Raw genomic sequence first — 9,685 nt, 5'->3', positions numbered from 1 at the left:
ACTTGTCATTTATGCTGACAAGCACAGTGACAAGTGGCACTGCCCAAATCAGGAACAGCAGGTGTTCTTAATAGGGATGTAAATGGTTGAAAAAAAGATTAAAAATTCCAAGGGGGAGGGGGGGGACAGTTTCTTTTCTTTTTTTTTTTTTTTCTCCCAGGATAAAATTTTTAAAAAGAAAGAAAAATGGAGCTTCTTCGCAGAATTTTTCTGTTATGCTGCGATTCCTTTCGACATATCTAAATGTTTGGTTGAAAGGAGGAGTTTGTGAGTCTGCGAAGCACCTAGATTTATCTAAGTTGGGCAGGGACTTTGCTTCAACCAGCCCTTGAGCCCCTTCACCTGTCGCGTACTGCAGATTCCCCTTCTTCTGCAGCATGTGAAAGAAACCGGTCAGAGTTCGGAAATGTGCACACCAAGTTACACAACAGGCTCCCAGTGGATCGTGTGCAAAAACTTGTGTACATGCACTCGAACTTCAATGTCCGGAAGGCTTTATCCACTGCACAGCGAGGCGTCGATGCGACAAGCGGAAATGAATCGGACACAGATTGATACAAATATTGGTCTTGATGCTTTGATGTGAAATCAATGCCTTGACGTGAACTCGTGCCTAGATATTGAAACCAGAAGCTCAGCTGGGCCTTTTGTGATGCAATAATGTGGCAATTATATTCTTCTCAGTGTTAGAGAAATAAATGTGTCAGGTATTTAACAGCTCTGTATGCAATCGTCTCTTTTTTTTTTAATTTTTCTTATTTTTCTGAAAAAAGCACGAAAGAAACCAGTTTCTTTCACGCCCCACAAAATTTCATGAAATTTTACATCTCTGGTTCTCAACTCTCTCAGTGAATATATACTGGCAGCAACAAGATGGCGAGTCAGGCTGGTTGGTTAAAGTTCATGTGAAACAGATATTGAAGCACACCGGCCCACACACAAAAGGTTACAGAAAAGCAGACGGGACAGTGCTTCACTCACAAATTAAAATTTTTATTGAACACAATGACTGTATAGGTAGTTGCACAATTTCTAGTGCACACGCAGCAGATCATAGAAACAGGTTAAATCATCAGAACCACCAGTGACTCATAATACAAAAAACTACACTCAAATGCCAATTATCAGAATGTGCAATCTCCTTGTAATTCAAAATGACTGTGGCATGACTGACGCATGCTTCTCTTTGATCATATGGTACGATTCTACGAGCTCACGAGTTGGCTGATTTTAATGTCTGAAAATAATTTATTTCTTTGAAGACAGAATAGCAACCATGGTTCCTACAATGGTGAGCAAGATGTGAAGATCCTGATGCTTTAACAATGCGTGATGTACCCTGAGGTAATCACTGATGCACCATCCGGACTGTCCCACATACACTTTACTGGAAGAGAGGAGAACCATGTATACTACACCAGATACACATATGACAAATTTGGTGCAACGTTTCACAGTGCAAATGATAATTCTTTAGTTCTGATAATGCCCACACTTACACACGGCAGGTTATTTTTTGCGGTAAACAAGACATCAGTCTGATACCTAGCACCAACATGTTTCCAGTTATGTGCCACGTTCTGCACATGCAGAGAGAGTGCTGTTTTTTGTTTTATCTTCTCTGTCATTTGACATGCTTTTCTTGAAAATCACTCTTTTTTTTTTTCTACCTTTTATTTCCTTTGCTAAGTTCTTGCATACGGAAGTGAGTACGTCTCCAGGGTAACATGCATCATGAAATTTTCCTACCTAGCCCTTAAAGCTCTCATTCAAAAGGTGAAAGCAATCCTTTTGTAATGCAGACATAAAGCTAGCTTTTACTACTCCCCTCTTGACCAACTTAGAATGACCAGCCTTGAAGTTCAATACTGGTTTTATACTTCTTGGCAAAAGTGTATGTGGGAAAGTTCGAAAAATTGAAGAAATGGTGCTTGCTATTTTGTTTTCAAGAAAACAGATTGTTTTCAGACATCAAAATCAGCTAACTTGTGAGCTCGTAGAATCGTACCATATGAAGAAAAGGGGGAAGCGTGTGTCAGTCAAGTCGGAATCATTTTGCACTATAAGGAGTCCACTTACCTTGGTAATTAACACGATATATATATATATATATATATATATATATATATATATATATATATATATATATATATATATATTGTAACTTTAAGTCAATTTCTGTGACTGGTGGTTCTGTTGATCTACCTTAATTGTTTCTATGCTCTGCTGTGTGTGCACAAGAAATTGTGTAACCACCTCTTTGTGCTAAATAAATGTTATCACTTGTGAGTGAAGTACGTGCTTTTCTGTAGCCTTTTGCATGTGCCCTGGTGCACTTCAAGATCTGTCCAATATGATGTTGGCAAAAGTAATGCACGTAGTTGCACCAGCCATGCACTTCTAACCAATGAAATGTGCCAGCTTGTCCTGTTCCTATATTTCTTCACTAGTGACTTCGGTAATCTGTGGAGCACAATAGCTTGGATAGTGAGCAACCTCGGCACCACACATGATGTTCATGGCTGTTTGATAGCATCCTGACAGTCATTGGCCATGGACCTGAAAATGTTGCTCCTATACACCTTGGGGCATTGCCATAGGTATGTCAACAATAAACTGGCCAGCAGAAAGGGTCCTGCCATGAATGTCCAAGCCTCTGCAATGCAGTGAGTTGCACAAGTCTGTGCTGGTCTGATACAGTTGGGCTGCTTATCGCTTTCAGACATCTCTAGAGGTAGTCAACACATAATGTACAGTTGACTCCTGCATGCTGTGGGCTGGAGGTCTCTTGAAAAAAACATCTAGCTTTTTTACATAACCTGAGCTCTATGAACTTTTTCAGCCTGTAGCTCGGTCAACATGACCTTGAATTTCACATTTCAAGATGCATAACGCACTACTAACACTGCATGCATTTACTACATGCGCTAGATCATTGTGAAGGGTGCATACGCAGTTTTACATGACGTCCAGTATGGCGTGTCTTTGTATCAAGCAGTAACCTGTCTGCTGGCTTATCCAATGAAGGCACTGTGAAAGTGACATCCACAAAAACAACCAACGAATAGGACTTCAGTGTTTTGACAGTGTCTAGAACAGCAACCCCCATCTTCCTGCTTTGTGCCGCTCCCTTTTTCTGGAGTTAAGCCCAATATTCAGCACTTCCAGCCAATGCAAGGTGCTGGGGAGCTAACTTACTTTATAAATACCCATGTCACAGGCAATTTTCACCCTTCCTCTCTTTATAATGTGGCAGCTCCCCATTTCTGTCTACTATCAGTCACATGATTTTGTGAGCCTGATGTTCACAATTCGAATTTTTTATATTCAGCACTTTATTTATAAAAGTTGAAAAATGCTAGGATAGGAGGAAATAACTGCTTTATTAACAGCTTGGCAACGTTCCTACCTCATTTTCATGGCACAGAAATCAACTGAGTGCACATATTCTCCTCAGTACTAAGGACAGCACACATACATAATAATTTTTCAAGTCGTTTCCTAGTATTTACTGGCATCCTATGAAAAAAAAAAAAAAAAACAGTATGTGTTTAAATACCATGGTTAAATGCCAAAAGCTGCATCCCAATGTATGTGGACAGTAACCATCTCCATATTTGTTATGGTAAAATCTGCTTTTCTTTGCCTAAACATATAGATGAAGATGTGACATCATGCGGTGCATTGGCATGTTGATGCTGCATCCTAGATTTTTGTGTGATCTCACGGTATTTGAAACAGACCTCACACATGCTTTTGTTGTCTGTAACAACACCAACAGTCCATTTCAAATCAGCATCAATTTTCTCGATAGCTGAAGGCAAGGACGTCATTCAAATACTGCTACACAATTCCACATGCACCTGATATCTCTGGAATGGATATGCTATGTAATCACTTCCAAATTAATAATGAAAACATTTGAAGGCAGTGTGCAATATAATGTGCAAGGGGTCTCGGGAATATATGCAATGCTTCATGCATGCAGGTTATAATCGTACATCATTTATACAAACACATGTATCCGAACCCTTCCAAGTGCACGCCAAGAGAGTGGCACCATCACTGAAGAGCATGCATAGCCTAATGGACAAAAATAATTATGGTCCCTTCATTACGACCCTCATCAAAAAAAACAAAAAACAAATGAAGAGATAGATAATATCCACACCAACATTGCTATGATATATAACTTGAGTTGAAGAAACTTGAAAAGTAAATTTAGAAGGAAAGGATGCATTCAAAAATTTGTTTAAATGGCTAGAGGATTTTGGCCCAAGCAGTAACATTAATATTCTTTGTACAAACAATAAAGAAATGACCCTAAACTGCAGCTAGAGGGGTGCCATATTTTAGACACTAATTGCATTGTGTTGCTTTGTACCTGGGAGCATGAACGAGAGGGATATGTCCACCTGGACAATCTATTACATGTCCTTAACCCCTCCAGATTTTCATCATGGGACACTGTGAACAAGATTCCATTAACAGGCACTAAATTACTGTGAACAAGAAAGTATTGTTAAATAATTGCACATACAAAAAGGTCAGGCAAGACTAGCATGTTTGTGCCTTCTGTCCATTTAGCATCATTTTATCAACTAGCCCAACAAGTTTTTCTCCTAAGCAAGTAAGCTGGCAGATATCTGTGGTAGCAACCACCGCAGCGAGAGAGTGCAGCATATGGTATATATAGTTTTTTATATTCAGCCTCAAATTGCAGCAGCACAAGCTGGCTAGGGTTACCTTAAACACCAGCACTCAGAAAGATCTTTACATGTTTAAAATATAACTGCCTATTACCGGTGTGCATTTGTACTAAATCTGATGTTTAATTGTGGAGGTGCTAGGAACAGTATCAAGCCCATCCTGCCTGTCATGACATTAATGAAGACAATCCAAATACACAGGTAAAAGAATTTGTATTTATTACAGCTCTGTCCCAAATAATTGTACATGAGGCTCTGATCAACAGTGAGCATTTTTATCAAAATAATATGGCTGGAATGCACCACATTCTGCATGGTATTTGGCCATAGTGAAGTCCCCAAGTTCACACGTTTGAAGGGTTCAAAGAGGGCATGAGGCTTCGAAAGGCTATTCCATGCAAAGCCTTAACCAATAACCCATAAAAGGAATTGTGCTTTCCATTTACATGTGAGAAATGTGAGGGAAACACTTCACCATTACAGCACACAAAATATGCAGAAAAATAGACATGCAGTCTACGAAAAATTTGTTGGGAAATTCTGACATCAGAGAAAATATTTCCATTGACTACATTTGCATACAGTGTGAAACAGCGCACTTTACTGGTAAAACTTTTAAAGTCAGTAAAACATAAGTACAAGTTTGTAGATGACACAATTTAAAATGCCTGAGCCTACGCATAAATATTTTGAGCTTTTTTTTTTCTTAAGGCCTGAAAAAATTAAAACATGGTCATTAGAATTGTGGGCCTGATGTTCACACTGCTGACAATGTACATGCCCATACGAGTCCCACTAATTTCTAATATGGCCTGTGCATACTGCCTTCTTTTCTTTATCAATTCAAGAGCCTGTAAAAGCTGCAAGGTTGTCCCTGCAATGTTGGCCAACTCTGCAAGTCCTAAACAGTTATCAGCATTACAGCTTGTTTTCTAAACATCGGCAGTTCTTAAAATAGGAGTGTACAACATAAGGCTTAGTTATTTCAAAACATAGGCTGCAACTGTGATGAGACTAGATGGATTCAGTTGCACGGAGAATGGCATTGACAAGAGCACATACACTCTGGTGCAACTACTATTCACCATTAAAGCATGCAACTGCTTACAAAGAAAGGGTATATAAATAGCAACACTACCAATGTGGTAAATGTAAACTTAAATACACAATCATCAATCATAGGAACATTAAGAAAGTAAATGTTGGCACACAATCAGAATATGTTGGCTAGAAATAACTTGCCTCACACAATCATATGTGATTGTAATGTTGCAAGCCACACCACACAACACATGTATACTGAGTGCTGCTTAAAAGGAGCACCAGATATACACAAGTCTTCTGTTGAACCGCTCGCTCATTGGTGCTCGAATTACACACAGGGGTGGCATTCTGCAGCAAATTCAGTTTAATAAAACGTTTGGGTGCATTACTTAGCTGTTTTGTACAGATAAATCACAAATGTGCATTGTCTGTAAGATTGCTGCACAGCAAATTTAGAATTTTCAGGAACAGAGCAGTGGAACTATCTCTCATAGGGCAAAACATGATGCATGCCTTGTTTTGCCATCAAAGTGGGAGATAGCACCATCAGTATTGCAAATTCTTTTTTTCTGTAATAGCAGATGATGCATACTTGATGTATTTTGGGGTGAACCAGCTGAGCAATTTACTTAGATGTGGTATAAGAAAATACCCACCAAAATATGCCAGCTCCATCTGGAGTTTGAGCGCTAACAAGCCAGCACTTCAGAGAAAAGGACCATGTATACCTGGCACTGTGCAACATTCAGTGGAAGCCTTTCATACCAGCTGCACCCAGAGGTAGCTCACACAGTTCTTATGAACATATGGTGTGGGTGACAATTCCACCTAAACACCGAGGGGAAAAAGTTATTCGTACAGTAAATCACTACTATAATGACATGCAATATAATTAAATAATGAATGCAGATAACAAAATGCAATACCACCCACTGAAAGCTCTACTGCCTGTAATGTGAATGGCAGGATCAGAAAATAATGATGATGGCAAAGCAAAATTGCTGCTACACTCAAATGCCTAGTAATGAGGACTCACAAGATATTAACTTAGCCACACAGCCAAAGAGTATTTTAACCTGGAGTTAGTGTAGACCATCAGATGCACTGTGACAATCACATCTATCTTGTGTCATTGGGAATTGAATGAATGGATACAAATATCGCATTACAACAGTTCACTACCATACACCGACAGCAAACATAAGTTGCGGGACATCAAGCAGAACATGTATCTGAGAGCTGCACCACACTGTAAACCTGCGTCACTAATGGCAGCCATAGCTGCAATGTGATTCAGCTTGAAAAGGCAAGACAGCACACACTTAAGCACGAGTTTTCTAAATCTCGAGTTGAGCTGCCACAAAATAACTTCAGGATGTTACGACTTGGCATCCAAAGACCCTCACTGCCACTGTGTGCCCCCACTTACACAGAGCAATACTCAAACCCTTCATGAGCTTCTTCTACCATAATGGCCACTTGGCTCTCACATTCTGCTGGCACAGTTGAACTGAATGTGCATGGACGCTGCGTCCTGGATTAAGACCTTAGCAAGCACAGAGAAATGTCATAGTTCAATGTCACAACCCACTACAAATGGCGAACATGCTTTGAAGGGTGCAGCATGCTATCGAAGCAGGGAGAAAAAAAATCACAGATACCAATTCTCTTCTGCTTTCCATGAAAATTGGCATCTTGGCCTCGATGAGCAAATAAGCAATTTCCCTCCCCTAATAAATACCAAGTCTTGCAAGGGGCTTATTGTACTTCACGGACACACAGTCAAGGATAACCTTACACAGCTTATAATAAATACAACACAACATATGCACACACATAACAGTTCCTTTGGCTTAAATTTCTTCAACATTTCACTGCCAGTGATCTCTGCACAAAGCCTCCAAACATGATGAAAGACAATAATGCAGGGAAGACAGTGGACTGTGTTCCATGGCATAAAATCAGTCTGGTCCACTTTAGTCAACACAGATCGCCCACAGTTAAAGTCTAGTTAAACAATGGTAGATTGTAGAAGTCATAGCCACGGTACCCCTTCACAGCACAGTACACATACACCACATGGTATGCTGTAAAAACAGAAATTGCAAAAGTTATGGTTAGTAAAGGGAATGGTCTGTATAATGCAGTGTAGATGAACGCTGCATGAAACTATTTCTTAAAAATCCCTTTCTTGTTTGGTTATATACAGCTAACAGTGAGCAGCTCATCTTAAATACTGTATGCAGGAAGTATCGGGCTTCCACATAGTTTTAAGCAGTGTATGAATTGGGAACCCGTTTTCAAAAAGTTGCACAGAGTTCATTTACTAAACATAAGTGATGGCTGTTTTATTAGAGCTGCTGAAGTACAGGTGTTAGGGCAAGCATTTGGGTAGTTAACAACTATATTTTTACTTTTAGCAAAAGGCAACTTGCCTCCAGGAATGAAACAGATGGCACCAGCAATAAAGAAGACCAGACCTTGGACGCCTGTGAATGCAGCGGAACCACGTTAATGTCACTGTGCCAACATTTTCCTGCTGACATAACCATTCAAGCTAAATTAAACTGAGGTCATTCAGTAGCATATACTTACCAACTCTTGGCAATATCTGCACAACTATCCCAGTAGCGATGAGGCCTGCAAGTTCATACCAAGAAGACAAGTATAGCTTCATACGCCCTTGCCCAATATGAAAGGAAACATTATCCATCTGATCATTTTATAACATTACAAAGGCTGTTTGGTGAATACAATTTCGCAAGCATCTGACATACATCATATTATGCAAAAGGGTTCCAACAAATTGTGAGTCATACGTTTACAACTAGCTTTTCGTTTCCTGGCAATGTAATAAATTCCTACAACCATTTTCATTTTCTTATGCGAACGAAACTAGAAGTACGAGGCAAAGCAGTGTGGTTGTATTAATAATACTTATGCAAAAAAGGTGTAGAAAAGCTCAATGCAAGTTGTCTGCTGCACCTTGTGCAGCAGTTCGGAAATACTCTTGTGAATGATCGTGTTGCATAACGTGCAAGTCAATGCTACTTAACTTTCACACGATCAATATGAACAACTGAATAATAGCCTGACAAGCTGGCTACATAACTGCTACGCTAATTATGTCTAACACATAATCCCGAGACGTGAATCGTAAGAGACTGATAAATGCGACTCACCTAGGCCAGCGAGTAACAGGCCAAAAGCTGCCAACATCACTCTCCAGTTTTCGCGCACTTTGGGGTGCGTCCACCATCTGTCCGTTTAAGAAGTCATAAGTGCACGGTAGTGGTATGGAGTGCTGGTAAGCGATCCCAATCAGAAACCGACCACTTACCCATCCCTGGCGTCGTATTTCTGGAAGCTCTGGTCACACTGGATCAAGGAGTCGCTATCCTTTGACAAGTTCTGCAAATTGATTACAAGCGGTTTGTGCCTACGTTATGAGTTGCACAAGGACATCAGCCTACTGTCATCGCGGAGAGCACGACTCGCCTGTCAGTGCGGATGACTCACCTCCTCAGGAAGCTTCAGCCTGAGAGGTTTGCTGCAGCTGCTCCGATTGTTTCGGTCCCTGGGTTCCTCGACCCGAACGGCGACGCTGTCGGTCGCTGTCATGTCTTGCCGTGGTTTCAGCGGCGTGCTCTCCGTAGTAGAACCGTACGTGCGGACAATGTCGTCGTCGTCTGGGTCAAAGGCATCGTCAATTGTGAAATTAGACTTCCCAGACATTTCACTCTCGCACCTGCTTAAGTTGGCCCCCCCTAAACGTTATTTTGGTCTTTTCTTTCATCTGAGGATGCGCATGCGGTGGATGCACGCAACACAACGTCACGGATTACGTCATGACCGTTACCTTTACCACTTTTGAAGACTATTTAGGTTCAGTTGTCCTTACCGTCCTAACCACTCTCGCATGTAATAAGGTT

The 9,685-nt window shown here is 40.5% G+C and overlaps 1 protein-coding gene across 3 annotated transcripts; it reads right to left on the bottom strand.

The window, feature by feature from the left end:
• Positions 1-4,903: 4,903 nt before the first annotated feature.
• On the bottom strand, positions 4,904-9,582 carry LOC126519830 (transmembrane protein 134). 3 transcript variants are annotated; one of them, XM_050169136.3, is made up of 6 exons: positions 9,273-9,582; positions 9,094-9,164; positions 8,936-9,012; positions 8,349-8,393; positions 8,189-8,242; positions 4,904-7,840 (listed from the first exon to the last, which is right to left on the bottom strand). In XM_050169136.3, the coding sequence occupies exons 1-6, from the start codon at positions 9,486-9,488 to the stop codon at positions 7,761-7,763; spliced, it is 543 nt and encodes a 180-aa protein (XP_050025093.1). In that variant the 5' UTR covers positions 9,489-9,582; the 3' UTR covers positions 4,904-7,760. The 3 variants fall into 3 exon arrangements, with proteins under 3 accessions (XP_050025093.1, XP_054921522.1, XP_054921521.1); XM_055065547.2 differs by lacking the exon at positions 8,189-8,242; XM_055065546.2 differs by lacking the exon at positions 4,904-7,840 and having other exon boundaries at positions 8,072-8,242.
• Positions 9,583-9,685: the final 103 nt, after the last annotated feature.

This window comes from Dermacentor andersoni, chromosome 3, assembly GCF_023375885.2.
Source record: "Dermacentor andersoni chromosome 3, qqDerAnde1_hic_scaffold, whole genome shotgun sequence".
Taxonomy (NCBI): Eukaryota; Metazoa; Arthropoda; class Arachnida; order Ixodida; family Ixodidae; genus Dermacentor; species Dermacentor andersoni.
Note: the sequence above shows the minus strand (reverse complement) of the source record. Positions and strands in the feature narration are given on the sequence as shown.